Source organism: Oratosquilla oratoria, chromosome 38 (genome assembly GCF_046742065.1).
Source record: "Oratosquilla oratoria isolate Oo_2021 chromosome 38, ASM4674206v1, whole genome shotgun sequence".
NCBI lineage: Eukaryota > Metazoa > Arthropoda > Malacostraca > Stomatopoda > Squillidae > Oratosquilla > Oratosquilla oratoria.
The window spans coordinates 27,314,069-27,332,537 of NC_134814.1; the positions used below are offsets into that span (position 1 = coordinate 27,314,069).

At 40.2% G+C, this 18,469-nt stretch overlaps 1 protein-coding gene across 1 annotated transcript in view; it reads left to right on the forward strand.

The window, feature by feature from the left end:
* LOC143020036 (chromobox protein homolog 1-like) overlaps nucleotides 1-18,469 on the forward strand; it is a 111,069-nt gene that overhangs the window by 59,823 nt on the left and 32,777 nt on the right. The window contains exon 3 of the mRNA XM_076176184.1: nucleotides 5,416-5,562. Coding sequence (XP_076032299.1) covers nucleotides 5,416-5,562 — 147 coding nt within the window. The remainder of the gene's footprint in view (nucleotides 1-5,415; nucleotides 5,563-18,469) is intronic.

Below are 18,469 nucleotides of genomic sequence, written 5' to 3' on the forward strand. Positions count from 1 at the left end.
CACCTTAACTTACACTCTCTGGATAGACGCAGTGTGTGGAGTGATCTAATAGAGGTGTTTAACCCTGTGTTGGTCACCTGGGGTTTCCAAACATGGATAGTCACATGAGGTGTTTGCACACACCAGTACAAAAATGTTTATATTATTATGTAAAATACAGTAATATCGAGAGTTTGGGAGAGTATGTGATAGAAGAAAGCTAAAGATAAATGTGGGTAAAAGTAAGGTGAAGAGATGTACAAGGGGTGAAAGTGGCAGTAGACTGGAAGTGAGCATTAGGGGAGAGCGACTGGAGGAAGTGGATAGTTTTAGATACTAGGTTGCAAATGTGGCAGGAAAAGGTGGAGTGAAGGTGGAGGTAGAATGTAGTTTGAGAGAAGCGAGTAAATGCCTTGGTGGATTAAAGAGTGTAATGAGGAATAGACCTTTGGGTATAGATGCTAAGAGGAGACTGTATGAAAGAGTGATTGTGCCAACAGCACTATATAGGGCAGAAACATGGAACGTAAGAGAGGAAGAGAGAAGGATTTTGAATGTTTGAGATGAAGTGTCTGAGAAGTATGATGGGGGTTACTAGGCTAGATAGAGTGAGAAATGAGGAGGTGAGGAGGAGAACAGGGTTGGAAAGGGATTTGGGAGATAGGGTTGATGAAAGAATATTAGGATGGTTTGGACACATGGAAAGAATGAGTGAAGAAAGACTAGTAAAAGAGGTATGGAAGGCAGATGTGGAGGAAGTGAACATGAGGTGATGGATGGGGTGAAGGGGGCTTTGGGGAATGGGGAATGTCTGTTGAGGAAAGATGGGAGAGGACAGAAGACAGGGGTGAATGGAGAATGATTGTATATGGATGATGATGTGATGCATGAGGTGGAATGGGCGGGTGGATGGGGGGTGAGGTAGTACAGACGCTCCTCAACTTACGTTTTAGTTACGTTCCGAACGGCCGAACGTAAGTTGAAAATGAACATAAGTTGTTACTGTACTATACATCGGTAAATTCTATTACCGTATCTTATAAAACACCCCTAAATCATTAATTAAACACATAACATTGTAAAATAATAATATTAATTTCAAATAGATTAAATTCAAGCAACATAAATTGAGATGGAGGGGGAGGGGGAGGAGGAGGAGGAGGCAAGGCATTTTCAGTTTGTCGTCTGCGCAATGTAAACAATGGACGCAGCGTCATGCACAAGTATCGTTTGAACTACGGAGAGCGCGGTAAACCAAAAAATTAACTCAAAATTTTTTTATTTACAATTTTTTTTTACCGTCAGTTCAAATGTAAAATCGAAAAAACGTAAAACGAATGAACATAAGTAGAGGAGCGTCTGTATGTGTGAGAAAAATTTGACGCAGCCCGAAGGGGACGGAGAGGGGGGGGGTTGCCGATTTAATGAAGCGGCCTTGCTGTGGATGTGCTGTGTCTTGCGACACTGCTTCTGACCCAGGGCAGTGGACAAGGTGCAGGGATGACCCATCATCCAGGAGGTGCTAAGATGAGAGGGAGGGTGGAGGGTAGTGGAGTGTATTGAGGGATGGATTGGGTGGAAATGATTTTATGCCTTTTCCTTTTTGGCTACCTCCCTTGTAAGGGGGAAAAGCCTTGGTATATGTATGTATGTCTGCTGGTTTAGAATCTCCAATCTGTTGAACAGTTTGAATCTCTTGTAGCTGGTTGATATTGATATAAAGTAATGCAATGAAATAAATTATAAAACAAAGACAATTATAAAGACAGATTCACATCACATTTATTCTGAAAGTACCCACAGGATACACCAGTTTGTGATATTTTTAATCTGATGAATAATAACATTAAAGAAGTAATATAACAGGCAGTATCTGTTACAATATGCATTAAATCAAAACTTGAACTAAAGATATAATTATTCATTGAAAGGAAAATTATTTGTTACATAAACATGTATATTGTAGGTGGAACACACCAATAGATGGATTCTTTATGAAAAGTAAGCACAGAATGTTTCCATGAATTGAAATGGTAAGAAAAATGAAATTGAGCTCATTACATAGTTCACTGATTCACCTCCTTTTGCTACATTCTTGCAATCTTTGCAGCTCAGCCATCTTTCTGTTATCACTGCAAACATGTTTCCCATAAGTGCTACATACAGTTTTTATCTTTTGATCCTTATATTTGGCACAATGCACATCTCTTTGCCTTGCCTTGATATGACAGCTTGTTGCAACTGCAGCTTTGGCCAACAGTCTTGCAATACCTGCTCTACCATTTTCCAGGCAGATGTTCTGGAATCTCCTAGTTTATTCTGTGGATTGTGAGCATACAGGATGTACAAATTTAACCCCTTGAGTACCGGATGTGTGTTTTGTGATGCCTGCGTGTCACAGCTGAGTGCACCCGCCAGGAACCGAGCGTGCTCCCCGTGACACGCACGTGTCACAGTTATAAGCTGTGTGTATTGAGGGCTCTCAAGGCCTCGGTTTCTGGGTTATCTCTACCCATGTGGTGGCAAGTGTCTGTGTTTACAAATATAAGGCTCCAGCCATTCGTGGGACGGTTTGAAACGTTTGTTTACATAAGGTTGACGGGTCGGTAACGAAGGGGTTAAACATTCAGGAGAGCAAAGAAGACAGAGGACAATGCTATACTTACCCATCATTACGTTGGTTGCATTATAGAAAGTGATTATTTTGGGTTTCTTTTCATCACCAGTATCTTGGTCTGTCTTTTGTCTTCATGGTGCATGTAGCATGTTTTTCTTCTTTTGTGCCTTACTCTTTGTAAGGTTGTCTCCATATCCAAATATGGTTTTCACAAGAGGTCTATTCCTTGTCACCAAGAATTCTGGGGGAATCTCACATTTGTTCTTTCTGAGGGTCCTCACAGCTGTCAACTTGTGATCACGAAATAGTAATTTCGCAAATGGATAGCTGGTATACCAATTATCAAATGTTACATTTGTAGCAGACCTAGAGATGTCAGAAATGAGTCGTGTGACCTTGGCATGCAATGAATTGTAGTTCTTGTTGGCCTTGTATTGCCCATCTAGCTGTTTTCTGGCACATATCAATGTTACATAAAAAATTTGCATCAGATAGTGCATGTATTTTGATGCCATATTTGGCTGGTTTACTGGGGATATATTGCCTAAAGGGACAGTGGCCCCTAAAGGCTACAAGCATTTCATCTACAGTCACATATTATGATTGGGTGTAGTTCTTTTTGTAATTTCCTACAAACATCTCAAATATTTCCCTAACTGGGGCAAGCTTATCCACCTTTCCTTGTATGTTGCTTTGCTATCAAATTGTAGACAACATAACATAAAATAAAAGCAATACAAGACAGCGTGAACACTACCAGTACCATCTGCTTTCCAAATATTGGCAAGGTGCAGCATATGTACTGTCAGTGCCTTCATTTAAAAAACATTAGTGTCTTGTTCTGCAGGACTGAGCATACTACACTTTCTGTGAAGTGATTGTCGAGTTAGTAGGCTCTACTAAACCAGTTACTTATGGCATGATGAAAACTGTAAAAGTCTGCAGGAGATTTGGCATTTAGTCCTGGTGTAAATTTGATATTTCTAGAATGGATATGACCTAGAAACTGAGGGTCATTCTTCCACCATGTTGTCTTATCTTTTCCCATCTATCCATCAGTTTCTGTTTTTTTCTGTTTGGGCTGGTCTGTTAGATCATCTGGGTCTGACTCAACAGTCGGTCAGGAACACGCTCATCCTTTAATAGGTAAACTTCCTCACCTTCTTTGTTGGAGACAGTTTCTTCGTCATCTGAGCTATTCACTTGTTTCATCCAACAGCTTCTAAATCTTCCTCATCTCTGCCTCTTCATCCATCTTTTGCCTGAAAATAGAAAAATGTTACATTAGCTAAGGTCATAGTTACAAGACTGAAAGAAAAATAAGTTGTAAATAATAATAAAACTCCATACATAATGATAAGATACTAAAACACACTAAGAGTAGCATTTTATTCCATATATTACAGAATAGGCTACTGATACATAATATGCACTCATATCTACACGTTTTCATTTCCCATTGGAAAAAATATATATATTAATACAATTAAAAATAAACTTTCTGTAATTTGGGTAGCCTCATTGCCATTTGCAGACACACCCCTGTAAGCATATGGGAGAAGTTAACCATTGAAATGCCCGTTCTTCACGTTCTTCTCGGCCTTGGGGCGGAACCCCAACGTAGGTTTAGAGCGCGGAGCTTTGCGGCCATAGGCCGCTGTTTGCGCAGCCAACCCTCCGGCAAAGCCGGAGAGGGCGAAGCCTGGCTTGTACATCATAAAAACATACCTGTGTTAGTCAGGTGGGGTGACTGGACACCCCAGAAGGCCAAAGTGACGTCTACTTCCCAGGATAACTGTGCCACACCACATGTGCTACACCCTCACCGAGTCAGAAGAGTACTGGGAGGGACAAATAAAACAAGTTGCCAACTAGGAATTACTAGCACTTATACCAAATTGGGATGCAAAATGCCCCATGTGACTAATGCAGGGTTAAGTGATGCATACAAGGTCATCATATTAAGACAACAGGGCAGGACTCACAGTAATGGATTTCAACTGGACAAATTTAGATTCAAGAAGGAAATAACCAAAAGTTGGTTTACTAATAGGGTGGTCAATGAATGGAATGACTTAGTAATCATGTAGTGAGCGCTGAAACTATTAGTTATTTTAAGAAACGGTTAGACAATTATATGGATGGGGATGACTGGTGGTAATGGACATGGAACTGCCTAATGTAGGCCTTATGGTCTCTTGCAGTCTCCTTCATTCTTATGTTGGTTAGACAACTATATGGATGGGGATGACTGGTGGTAATGGACATGGAACTGCCTAATGGCCTTATGGTCTCTTGCAGTCTCCTTCATTCTTATGGTCTTATGTACTCTTTCATCAATCCAATCTCCCAACTCCCTTTCCACCCCCACTCTCCTCACCTTGTTTCTCACTATCCAGCCTAGTAATCCCTACCATACTTCTTAGGCATTTCATGTCAAACACATTTAAGCTCCTCCTCTCTTCCTCCCTTATGTTCCAGGTTTCTGAAAAAAAAAGCTTTTGCCATACTATTTGGTAATATAATTTGTTTAGCTTGAATTTATGAAATCTTAATTGTATTTTTCTTTTTTCATCTTGTTTCTTTTGTGACCTGATCTTTCTGATGAGGTTATGTGTAAATGGCAAAATTATAGTAATTCAATATTTTAGTAAATTGTTTCATCTTACATTCTTTAATACACAAATTAGTTGCATTTAACTTTTTGTTTATGTTCACTTGTCCTGGTGTTGCATTTCTCTTAGAATAATTTACTGTATGTTTCTGATAAACCCTCGGTTGTTGACAGGTGCTGTATTTTGATATTGTTTGCTCAACAGAACTATGCCGAAGAAAGGGGATGCCACCTCGGAGCATGAGGAACCTGAGGAGCAAGAGGAAGAAGAGTATTCTGTGGAAAAAATTTTAGATAAAAGAATTCGTGCTGGCCGAGTTGAATACTACTTGAAGTGGAAAGGATATGGCGAGTAAGTGGATTATCAGAGTGTTCATTGTAGGTGTTTGGTTAAAAGAATTTAGACCAGCCAAGTATAATAGCCACTTGTTGCTTCAAGTTTCTATGGGAACCTGCAGCTAGGAAGAAACTTTCACCTATGTCTTCAAGTTAATGTGAAACTTTGAGAGACTTCAGGGGAGCTGGTGCCATTTGTTAGATCTTACCATGTGAAAGGGTAGAGTTGTTAGAGAAGTCTTATGGCCAGTCTGGAAATTGTCAGCTCCTTGGTTATGTGCCCTTAGATGAAGGTAAGAATGTTCATGGGCTTCAAAGATCAGCAGTAGGTAAATAAGTGCACTGGGGGTGTAATCTTAAGAACCTACACTCTCTTGGCTTACACCTGAGGATAGGTGCCTTTCGTAGTTCATTGCAATAAAGCTTGTATGCAAAAAAAATGGACATCCACTCCTAGACATTCACCACTCCTTAAATCTGAGAATGGTAGACCTACTGTCTACAGTGGAAATTGTTGAGAAAATTGTACCTGCAATGCCCAAGCCCCATGACTACTTCCAGTACACCTCTCCCTCACCCGAGACAACTTTAAAAAATGAAAATGAAACCCCAAAGACATATCAAATGTTTGAAAGAAATGTCTTTTTGGGGTTCAACAGAGATGATAGCATTATGTATAGAGAGATAGACATGGATAGAGAACCCGGGTATAAAAATCTTATAAAAAATAGAGAAATAAATGAGTTGTTAGATGAAATAATTGAATTGAAAAGTGAATGCAAAAGTATATACAAAGAAGTAGCCATGTCAAGAAAAGCCAATGAAGAAAACAATAGGGAAATTGATGCATTGAAAATGGAACTGAATAGGATAAAGGGAGAAAATATAAGATTATGAAGGATCAAATTCAGGCAGTGACTGAGAAAGTGGAAGAAAAGATTAAAGGAAATGACTTCCAAGAAATAAACAGGAAAGTAAAAAATCATCTTTTAGGGAAATATTGGAACAACAAGTTAAGGAGAATGCAAAGGAAATGGTGATCCAAGTGATTAAAGACAAAGGAAAATTGGGTAGGGATACAGTGGACAAGAAAGATGCATTGTGATCTACGGTATTAAAGAAAAGCACAATGTTCCTAGGTATCAGAGAGAGAGAGGAAAAGGAAATTTCTAAAGAGATCCTGAAGGAGATTCAAGGGGAGAATCAAATCTTGGATATAGAAATTGAGGAAACATATAGAATGGGTAGATACTCAAAATAAAAGCAATTTAGGCCTCTAAAAGTTAAACTTGGTCACAAATAATAGACGAAGTACTCTCCAGAACAGCAAAACTAGCAAACAGTGAAAATCACAAGAATATATGGATAAAGAAAGAAATGAGTGATGAAGAAAAAGAAAAGGAGCTTATAAACGAAGCGAAGAAAATAAAAAATAAAAAAAGAACTGAGGCTGAAAAGAATTTTGGAAAGTGGTGGAACTGAGGCTGAGAAAATGGTACATACATATACATACCAAGGCTTTTTCCCCCTTATAAGGGAGGTAGCCAAAAAGGAAAAGGCATAAAATCATTCCCACCCATCCCATCCCTGAATACACTCCACACCCCTCCACCCTCCCTCTCATCTTAGCACCTCCTGGATGACGGGTCATCCCTGCACGAAAAAGGAAACAAAGCAGACAGAAAAAGACGAGAAGGAAAAAAAATTAAAACTAGCCTATACCAACATGGAGTGATCTCAGGACTGAATGAACTAAATGATTACCTGGCATCAGAAAAACCGGACATAATGGGAAGAGTAGAAACCAAACTAAAAGGTAATCTACACTGTGGAACAAGGACTATACAACTGCTGGATGAAGAATAGAAAGGAAAAACAAGGAGGGGGAGTACTAATTCTGACCAGGAAAGACTTAAATGTGACAAAGTTAACAGAAGGAAAAAACAATGTAGAATCAATTATGATAAAAGTAGAAAATGAACACATGAAAATTAGAAAGTTTGTAGTAGTGTATGTGCCTCCTAAAACACAGTCTTGGACAGAAGAGGATCATTCCAAATTGCTGGAGGATACTAAACATGAACTAGCTGATATACTGAAAAGAGGAAATACATTAATTATGGGTGATTTTTACTAAAAAAAAAAATAAGTTGGAAAGAAATGACAGGGGTGGAGAGGATCTATGGGGCTGCATACTACTCGATATGACCATTGTGCACATTGACTCAGTGGATAAAGGAAAGTACCAGATACAGAAAGAATGAGGAACCTTCGAGATTGGATTTAATACTTGCGTCAGAACCTGAAATTGTAGATGGAATAGAACAAAATACCAGTAGGAAAGAGTGACCATGTACTTGTAGAATTTGAACTAAAAGAGCATAAAGACCTAAGAAGGATTGAGAAACCTAGAATAGGAAGACCAAAGTACAACAAAATAAATTTTGAAAATCTTAAAAAGTTCTTTCATAATGCAAACTGGGAAAGATTCCTAAATGATGAAACAAGGATGGAAGAGAAATGGAATTTACTAAAAGAAATTTATAATGAAGGTGTGATCAAATATGTACCATAACAACAGAAAGAACATGCATAAAGAACTGGTACAACAAATAATGTGGTGAAGCTAAGGATAAAAGAGACAAAGCATGGTAAAAATGGAAGAAAAAAAAAGCAAATGGCCTAGTGTAGGCCTTATGGTCTCTGCAGTCTCCTTCAAACTAAGAAATGATTATGTAAAAATACGCAGAGAAGAAAAGAGGAATTATGAAAAGGAAATAATAGAAAAATGCAAGGAACAACTGAAACTATTTTACAGATGTGGACGGTAAACTAAAAAACAAGCAAGAAATAGAAAAGTTGTGCCTAGGAAGTCATGAATATACAGAAGAACAGGAATTGCAGAAGTTATGAACAACCACTTCAAATTGGTATTCACAATTGAGAACGGACCTAGCTGTGAGGGAATAGAGAGACAGAAATCCCCCCCAATGAAGGAAATGACTGTGACAAAGAAGGAAATTAGCGACCAAATAAATAACCTTGATGTCAGAAAATCGCATGGTCCAGATGGAATTGCAAATTGGATAGTGAAGGAATGCGTAGAAGAATTAACAGATAAAATACACTATAATCAAATGCTCACTCAAAAAAGGAAAGGTACCACAAGACTGGAAAAATGCAAACATTGTACCATTATATAAAGGAGGAAACAAAGAAAATCCAACTAACTACAGACCAGTCTCCCTAACAAGCACAGTAGCTAAAATATGTGAGAAAGTGATCAAAAGTAGATGGGTTAAATACCTGACAAGGAAGATCATGTACAACAAACCTGATCTGCTTTTACTCGAGACTAATAGATATAATAAAAGAGAGGGATGGATGGACAGACTGCCTGTCTGGACCTACAAGGGGCATTTGACAAAGTACCGCACAAGAAATTAATATGAAAATTGGAATCAATAGGTGGCATCACAGGTAAACTATTAGAATGGATGGAAGACTTTTGACTGGGAGAAAAATGAGGATAGTAATTAGAGACAAATACTCGAAATGGTAAGAAATGATAAATGGTGTTCCACAAGGGTCGGTGCTGGCTCCAGTCATGTTTGCCATATACATAAATGACATGAATGAAGGAGTTGAATGTTATATGAATTTCTTTGCAGACGACACAAAAATATTGAAGAAGGTAAGAACAGAGGACTGTGATTCATTGCAATCAGACCTGGACAAAATCTGGAAATGGACTCAAAAGTGGGAAGTGAACTTCAATATCAAGAAGTGTAGCATAATGGAGTTTGGGAAAAGTAAAAACATAATTTCAAAAAATTATAAAATTGGTGAAGAAGAAATAAAGTAAGTGCACTTGGAAAGGAACCTTGGAGTAATAATCAGCAAAGACATGACAGTTGGAGAAACCTTCAACCTATTAAGGTCAATGAAAGTGGCATTTGATTATTTGGATGAAGAAATTATTAAAAAAATATTAGTTACATCGATTAGACCAAAACTGGAATACGCAGTGACACTTTGGTCACTCGGTACTAAAAAGAATACAAGGAAACTCGAAAGAATACAGTGAGCAACGACAAAGTTGGCACCAGCTCTTTCCAAATTAACATATGAACAAAGATTATCGAAATTGGAACTACCAACACTGGAGCAGAGAAGAGAAAGAGATGATCTACTGACTATATCCAAAATCATGAAAGGAATGGAAATCCTTGATAGGAATGACTTACTAAAAAATGACAATGGAAAAAGAAGAGGTCATGAAAAGGAACTCAAAAAGGATAACTATAGAAGAGATCAGATAAAGAATAGCTTCCCACACAGGGTGCTGGATACCTGGAATAACTTAAAGAAACAGTGTGTGCAAATACTCTTCAAGGTTTTAAGAAAAAATTTGATGCTGAAAGATACAAAGACAGCCACTACGTAAATACAAGCATATTGCCTATCTCTAACCTTTTACTCTCATCTGTACCACATCCATGCACATTAGAAGACCCAAACGTTAAAGTTCTGTAAAGGTTAGGTAGTTGCAATGGGATGAATGAGGAAAATGGAGGAGAAATAAGGAAAGATGAGGTGAAAGCATTAAATGATGAGAGCAAGGCACCTTGTGATGGGTGTCATGTGGAGTGACCAAAACTGGAGGTACAGTGATGGTGGACTGGCTTGGGCTAACTAGGGCAATGGGTGAGATGCAGGGATGACCTGTCATCCAGAAGGAGCCAAGGAAAGAGGTATGGAGAGGTGGTGAATGGGAGTGGAGTGTGATGAAATGGCTGGGAATGGATTTATGCCTTTGATTTTGGCTACCTCCCTTGTAAAGGGGGAAAAAACCCTTGGTATATGTATGAAAGGTTAGAGATAGGCATATTTATGCACATATATTGGAAACCTGTAGCAAAATGCAAGGATGATTTTTGGGCTTTTATGGATTTGGAAAAGGTTTATGACAGTAGACAGGAAGGCACTTTGGGAGGTTTTGCAGATATAGATTAGGTGAAAGCTGTAAAGGGCAGTTGCGTTTTTATGAGAGTAGTAGAGCCTGTATTAGAATTGGAAATGAAAGAGGTAAGGATGGGGCTGCATCAGGGATGTCATGTCACCATGGCTGTTCAGTGTGTACTTGATGGGAAGGTGTGAGAGGTAAATGTGAGAGTAATGGGAGGAAAAGGAGATGGGTGATCAAGCTGATGAAAGAATCTTGGGATGGTTTGGTCACATGGAGAGAATGAATGAAGAAAGGTTAGTAAAAGGTGTGGAAGGCAGATATGGAAGGAGTGAACTTGAGGGGATGACCAGGAATGAGATGAATGGATGGTGTGAAAGGTGTTTTAAGGAAGAGGGAGAAGGCAGGAGATAGGGATGATAAGAGAATGGCTGTAGATATAGTGATGTAAGGTAGGGAGGGGCAGGGGATGGGGGGAATAGGTAGTAGTTATGTGTGAATGATATTCTGATGCAGGCTGAAGGGACCCCTGTCTTGTCTTTTTCCACTGGAGGGGATGGAAAGGGGATTGCTGAATAAGTGAAGTGGCCTTGCTGCATTGCTTCTGACCCAGGGCAGAGGGCAGATACAGGGAAGACCCATCATTCACAAAGAGCTAAGATGAGAGGGAGGAATGGATGATGGATGGGAGTGACTTGGCTACCTCCTGTATAAAGGGAAAAAAGCCTTTGGTATATTGATAGATATTTAGGCCTGAAATAGTTTATCCAAGAACTAATAACTGGTGCAAGTAGGGCTCCTGCAAGATCTGAGAGAATTCTCAGCCCATCATCAGAACCTGTCAACAGTCTTGCCTCAATTTGTTGGTACAGCCCTAAGGGGCAAATAGATCTGTAGGATGGGCCCAGTATCTATCAGCTTATATACTTCACCAACTTTTCACATGAGAAGGACAACTGGTGGTTATCCTGGTTTTCAAACTATAATTAACCACTTCCATACGGTGACCCTACGTAGGCGGCATGAGGAGCAAGTGGGTACTCGATGATGCCGATGTTGCCATCTTGATTATATTTATTGTAGTCATACCTACATAATTTCCATTCTCTCTAAACTGGCTTCATCAATTGTCTATGGTTATCAAAATACACGGGTGAAAGAGAACGAACGATTGAGCACTTGACTTTATTTTTTATAATGCGATTATTATGACGCAACATCGCACGTCGGGCAGCTAATGCTGCCAGACGTGCAATGTGCCCCGGAGGGAAGAGGTTAAATTGGTGATTTGTAACGTCTCATACTAATACATGGACAACAGTCCATTTCTTAGATTTATGGAAGGGTCCAAGGACCATTGGTAGCCACTGTGAGGCTGCAGATTTCCAATCATTGAAAGGGTAAGGTTAAGTTGATTATTAATACCCTTCTTCTTCTTCTTCTTCTTCTTCTTCTTCTTCTTCTTCTTCTTCTTCTTCTTCTTCTTCTTCTTCTTCTTCTTCTTCTTCTTCTTCTTCTTCTTCTTCTTCTTCTTCTTCTTCTTCGTCTTCTTCGTCTTCTTCGTCTTCTTCGTCTTCTTCGTCTTCTTCTTCGTCTTCGTCTTCGTCTTCGTCTTCTTCCAGAAAGTTTGTGGAAAACTATCTAAAACTTTCTTAGGATAGCCATGTCTTGATACCATTATTAAGGAATTTTGGTAAAATATATGTCCTCTTGTATTGGGAAAACTGTGCCATATTCCCATGAGAAAATTGGTGATAAAAATTCATAACTGTAAAAGAAGGGAGAGAGAAAAAAAAAAAAAAAAAAGCGGTTGGAGCAACCCAAGGGAATTTCTGACTGACTACTCCAGATAATAGGAAAATAATTAAAGAAATGGGGGGAGGGGGTGTAGTCAAACCAGACGAGGATCCCTTCCCCACACCAACAAGGTTGTTGAAATGACAATGAAGGAACAGAGAAATTCGTGCCCAGATAAAATCCTGAACATCCACATGAAAAAGTGATCATGGCAAAATATAGAGAGCTTAGAAAATAATAATAATAACACGTACATATATCATCAGCTTTTTCCCCTATACAAAGAAGGTGGAATGGGTGGGAGTGGATTTTATGCCTTTGTATTTTGGCTACCTCCCTTCTAAGGGGAAAAAGCCTTTGTTATATGTATGTACAGGGGAGGTAGCCAAAAAAAAACAAAGGCATAAAATCCATTTCATCCCCACATACTCCACTCCATTCGTCCCCCTCTCTCTTCTTATCTTGGCTCCTTCTAGATTAGTGGTTCCCAAACTATTTTGGCCACAACCCAAATCCAGATCTGGGGAAGATGCTGCGACCCAAGCATCAAAAAGCAATTTTGAAAGTCTTCTTTTATTGAAAACACAATGTGTAGGGAAGCTTTTGATTTATTTATTTATTTATTTTTTTTTTCTCTCCTCTAACAAGGTCTTGCAACCCATTCTTGAGCACTTTGCAACCCATAATTTGGGAGTCGCTGTTCTAGATGATAGGTCATCCCTGCATCTTCCCCTCAGCCCTGGGTCAGAGGCAATGTACAAGGCACAGCAAGGCATACATACATATACCAAAGGCTTTTTCCCCTTTATGCAGGGGGTAGCCAACAGTAAGGCCAGTTTTTTTTATAGACATTCTGCATGACACCTATTCAACTCAGATGCCTTGCCTACTCTCATCATTATAATTGCCATCACTTTATCTTTCCTTATTTCTCCTCCATTTAGCTCACTCATCACTGTCAATTTCTTAGTACTTCCCACTGCAACTACCTTTCCCTCCTTACCCTCCATATTTAGCAACTCCCTAAAATACTCTGCCCATTTTCCTCCTACTGCCGTCTCTTCCATTATCATCTCTCCATCTGCACCTTTTACCTATTCTTCTCTACTTGATTCGCCTCCTCTTCCTATCTTAATTTCTTTCTTATACATCTTTTTATTGCCTTCAAACTTTTCTGTCATACTCTTCACCCATTTCACATTTGCTCTCCTATTTGTCTCCTCTTTCTTATGCTTTACTTCTCTTTTCCTTGTACCTCTCATATGAATGTCATCCTATTTTGTAGCCAATCTGTGAAAGCTTCCTTCTTCTCTTCTACAACGTTTTTGCTTCCTCATTCCACTACTCATTTACCTTCTATTTCCTACTGTCCTTGTTCCACACAATCTTTGCACACCATGTGACTTCCTTCTTGAACCTCCTCCACTCCTAGTTCTACTCTGTTCTTCACTCTCTTACTCCTGTTACAGCTTCTTCTTGTAATACTTTTCTCTCTCATTTAAGAAGTTTTACTTTAAGTACCTCCCTAACTTCTGTCTTTTTCCTCTTTCACTGGCTATCCTCCACTCAACTTGCCTTCCACCAAAAATTGATCTGATATTCCCTTAGAACATATACATCCTTAATTCCTAATATTCTCCAGGTTATCACTATATAGTCCATTAATGCTCTCTATACCATCCTTCCATCCACCACCCTCTCCCATGTATACTTATGCTTGACTTTTTTCCTAAACATTACGTGTTATCAGCTCTCTAGGCGCATCCCCACCATCAACTCTCCATTATGATTTTTTGAGGAATTCCACACTCCCCAACTACTCCATCTATTGGGTTATTTCCTACCCTAGCATTAAGGTCTCCCAATACCACTACTTTGACATTTCTCCCTAAACCATCTGTGCATGCCTTTTAACTCTGTCCAAAAAGCCTCATTATCCTCTACACTCTTCTTGCTACCAGACCCATATGCATTTACAAAAACCTATATTAACCTTGTAGAAACCTTGTAGAAACCTCTCCCTCAAAATCCCTTTAATCTTGAGACCCAACTACACTCCTAAACTCAAACTTGCCCCTCCCTTTCAACTTGGTTTCACTTAGTGCCAACACATCAGTCTTCTTGCAAACATACTGCCTATAGCTTCCCTTTTACTCTCATCATTATCACATCCACACATATTAAAGGGCCCAAACCTAAGGGTTCTGGTTGAAAACTCCTCCAACACCCTCGTATGCCTTTGCTTTTTTTTTTTTTAAGGAATGTCCCGTTTAGGGCTACAGAGAGAAGAATGCATATCCTATCCATGTCCCATTTTTGTCACTTATTATGACTCCAGTGGGAAGACTAGGTGACAGCGTTCTTTTCCCCCAGCACAGAGTTCAGCTTGACAAGAAATTGAATATTCAAGAGAATTGATACAGGACAGTAACAAGAGTAGGGGGGCAGCATAGCACAGGGACAGTGACATTATAGACATTGTACAACGTAAAAAAAATTATAGCCATCTTGAAGCATTTTATAAGAACAATCCTAGACAATGGCTCAACGGCTGCTTGTTATTGTGGCAAAGTAGCATGCAGTTGATACTTTAGGGTCTATATGGGGCACCCCTACGGACCAGAGCCACACATCATTTTGTCTATGATAGAGGAAAACTCTTCATAGAGAAATGATGACACTTTTATACTATGACTGTCCCTCTGTTATGCTTTTCCCCAACCCCTTGTTGCTGTCCTGTACAATTTCTCTGAGTATTCTTTTTCTGCTGTGGGGGGAATTCCCTGTGGTGGGGGAAAAGAATACTGCCACCAAGTATTCCCACTTGGATCGTAAGAGGCGAGAAGAAAGGGACGGGGATTGGGGCTAGGCATCCTTCTCCTTGTAGCCCCACAGGGGACATTCCTAAAAGAAAAAGTAAAGGCATAAGAGGGTCTGGGAGTTTTCCGACCAGCACCCTAAGGTTTGGGTCTTTTAATGTGCGTGGATGTGGTACAGATGAGAGTAAAAGGGAAGAGATAGGTAGTTTGTGAGAAGAAAGATGGATGTGTTGGCTTAGAGTGAATCTAAGTTGAAAGGGAAGGGTGAGTGTAAGTTTGGGAGTGTAAGTGGGAGGTTATCAGGAGTGAAAAGAGGGCGAGGGTGGGAAGGGTGGCTATTCTAGTAAGTGAAGAGATAGGTAAACGTGTAGTGGAGTGGAAGGAGGTTTCCTCAAGGATAATGTGGATGAAGGTGAAACTGGGAAAGGAGATGTGGGTCTTTGTAAGTGCATATGGGCCTGGCAGTGAGAAGAGTGTAGAAGAAAGGGAGGCCTTTTGGATAGATTTAAATGAGTGCATAGAGGATTTAGGGAGAAATGTCAATGTAATAGTACTGGGAGACCTTAATTCTAGGGTAGGAAATAGTCCAATTGATGGAGCGGTTGGGAAATGTGGAGTTCCAGGAAAGAATCGTAGTGGAGAGTTGATGGTGGAAATGTGTCAGGAGAGTTGATGATAGCAAATACAGTGTTTTGGAAGAAAGTCGAGCATAAGTACACATGGGAGAGGGTGGTAGATAGAGCATTAATGGATTATGTAGTGGTAAATAGGATTATAATAGGAAGAGTTAAGGATGTACATGTGCTAAGGGGAGTAGTAGTATCGTATGGCTTTCTTACACCTCCAACTTTGTATATGCTAGCCAGTCTATGAATGTTTGATTTGCTTCGTAGATAGTCTGGTAACCCCCAGGCACTGCTGTGATTGGGCAGTGCAGTACGAGATGGTCTGTATCTTGGGATGAGTTATGACAAGATGGGCACATTGGGGAGTCTTTGTAGCCCCAGTGATGCAGGTTAACGGCTGTTCTGCCTTGTTGTGATATCAGCCTGTTGGCTTGTGTCCATTCTCTTCTGGTTCGGTTGGAAAATCCAGGTAGTATTTCGGTTGGGTCTGTTACTAAGTTTCCCCCAGTGGGTAGTTTCCTTGTCCATTCTTCTTGCCAGGCTTCTTTTAGGTTGAAATTTTTGTTTTGTTTTAAAGAAAGGTTTTCTTGATTTTAGCCTTGTTGTTACTGGGGCCTCCTCCATTATTTGTTTGAGGGGTATATCTGCTGGAAGGCTGTCTATGCGTTGGTGTTTTTGTATGGCATCCTCGTGTCGTATATTTGGTGGTGCTATGCCACTCATCGTTGGCAGCCAAATGAGTGGTGTTGGTTTAAGGGCCCCTGATATTATCCGCATGGTTGCGTGGAGTTTAGTGTCAATTTTATTTGTGTGTGCACTCTGAGCCCACACTGGTGCCCCATATTCTGCTACACTGTAGCACAGGGCAAGTGCTGCGGTATTAAGCACTGTTTGTTTTGCTCCCCAGGTGGTTCCAGCTAGTTTTCTGATCAAGCAGTTTCTTTTGTTCAATTTGTGCGCTGTGTTTTCTATATGCTAAGGGGAGAGGGTAGGGGAATATCAGATCATTTTTTGGTGGAAGGTAAGTTGAGAATGGAGGATAGATGGAGAAAGAGGAAAGGGACAAAGGGTAGGGAGGTTCTTAGAGTGAACTCTGAATGAAAAGGAAAAGGAGGAGTATGAAAAGAAGCTGAAGGAGGAGTGGGAGGGAGTGAAGGATAGAGTAGAGCTAGGTGTGGAGGAGGAATGGGGATGGTTCAAGGAGGGAGTCATAAAGTGTGCAAGGATGGTGTGTGGAACAAGAAGGACAGAAGGAAATAGAAGGAAGGGTAGTGAATGGTGGGATGAGGAAACAAAGAAGGTTGTAGAAGAGAAGAAGCAAGCTTTCACAGATTGGTTACAAAATAGGATGAGGGAGTCATATGAGAGGTACAAAGAAAAGAAAAGAGAAGTAATGCAAAAGGTAAAGGGGGCAAAGAGGAGAGCAGATGTGAAATGGGGTAAGAGTATGACAGAAAATTTTGAAAGTAATAAAAAGATGTTTTGGAAAGAAATTAAGAGAGGAAGAGGAGGCGAATCAAGTAGAGAAGTAAAGGTAAAAGGTGCAGATGGAGAGATGATAATGGAAGAGAAGGCAGTAAGGGGAAGATGGGCAGAATATTTTGGGGAGTTGCTAAATGTGAAGGAGGATAGGGAGGGAAAGATAGTTGCAGTGGGAAATGCGAAGAAAATGAGAGTGAAGAGTGAGGAAAATGGAGGAGAAATAAGGATGAAGTGAAGGCAGTTGTTAAGATGATGAAAGCAGGTAAGGCACATGGTCTGGATGGATGCCATGCACAATGTCTAAAAAAAAAAAAGGAGGTACAGTGATGGTGGACTGGCTGGTGAGGTTATTTAATGTTTGCTGGAGAGAGGGTAGAGTGCCAGAGGACTGGAGGAGTGCCTGTATAGTTCCTCTTTACAAGGGAAAAGGGGACAATTGTGAATATAGTAGTTTCAGAGGGATTAGCTTGTTAAGTGTAGTTGGGGAGGCTTATGGTAGGATCTTGATTGAGAGTATTAGGAGAGGAACAGAAGGAGTAATTGGTGAGGAGCAGTGTGGATTTAGGACAGGTAGAGGTTGTGTAGATCAAATCTGTGTGGTAAGACGGATATGTGAGAAAGCTATAGGAAAGGGGAAGGATGTTTTTTGGGCTTTTATGGATCTGGAAAAGGCTTACGATAGGGTAGACAGAAAGGCAGTGGGAGGTTACGCAGATGTACGGGAGCTGTCAAGAGTTTTTATAAGAGTAGTAGAGCTTGTGTCAGGATTAGAAATGGAGAGAGTGAGTGGTTCGAGGTAAAGGTGGTACTTCGTCAAGGATGCGTTATGTCACCCTGGCTGTTCAACTTGTACATGGATGGGGTGGTGCGAGAGGTAAATGCAAGGGTAGTGGGTCAAGGATTGGAGATGGTTAAAGAAAATGGAGAAAAGTGGGAGGTGAGCCAGCTGTTGTTTGCTGACGACACTGCGCTTGTGGCAGGATCAGAGGAGGGATTGAGGAAGTTGGTGGCAGAGTTTGGGAGAGTATGTGATAGAAGAAAGCTAAAGATAAATGTGGGTAAAAGTAAGGTGATGAGATGTACAAGGGGTGAAAGTGGCAGTAGACTGGAAGTGAGCATTAAGGGAGAGTGACTGGAGGAAGTGGATAGTTTTAGATACTTGGGTGCAAATGTGGCAGGAAAAGGTGGAATGAAGGTGGAGGTAGAATGTAGATTGAGAGAAGCGAGTAAATG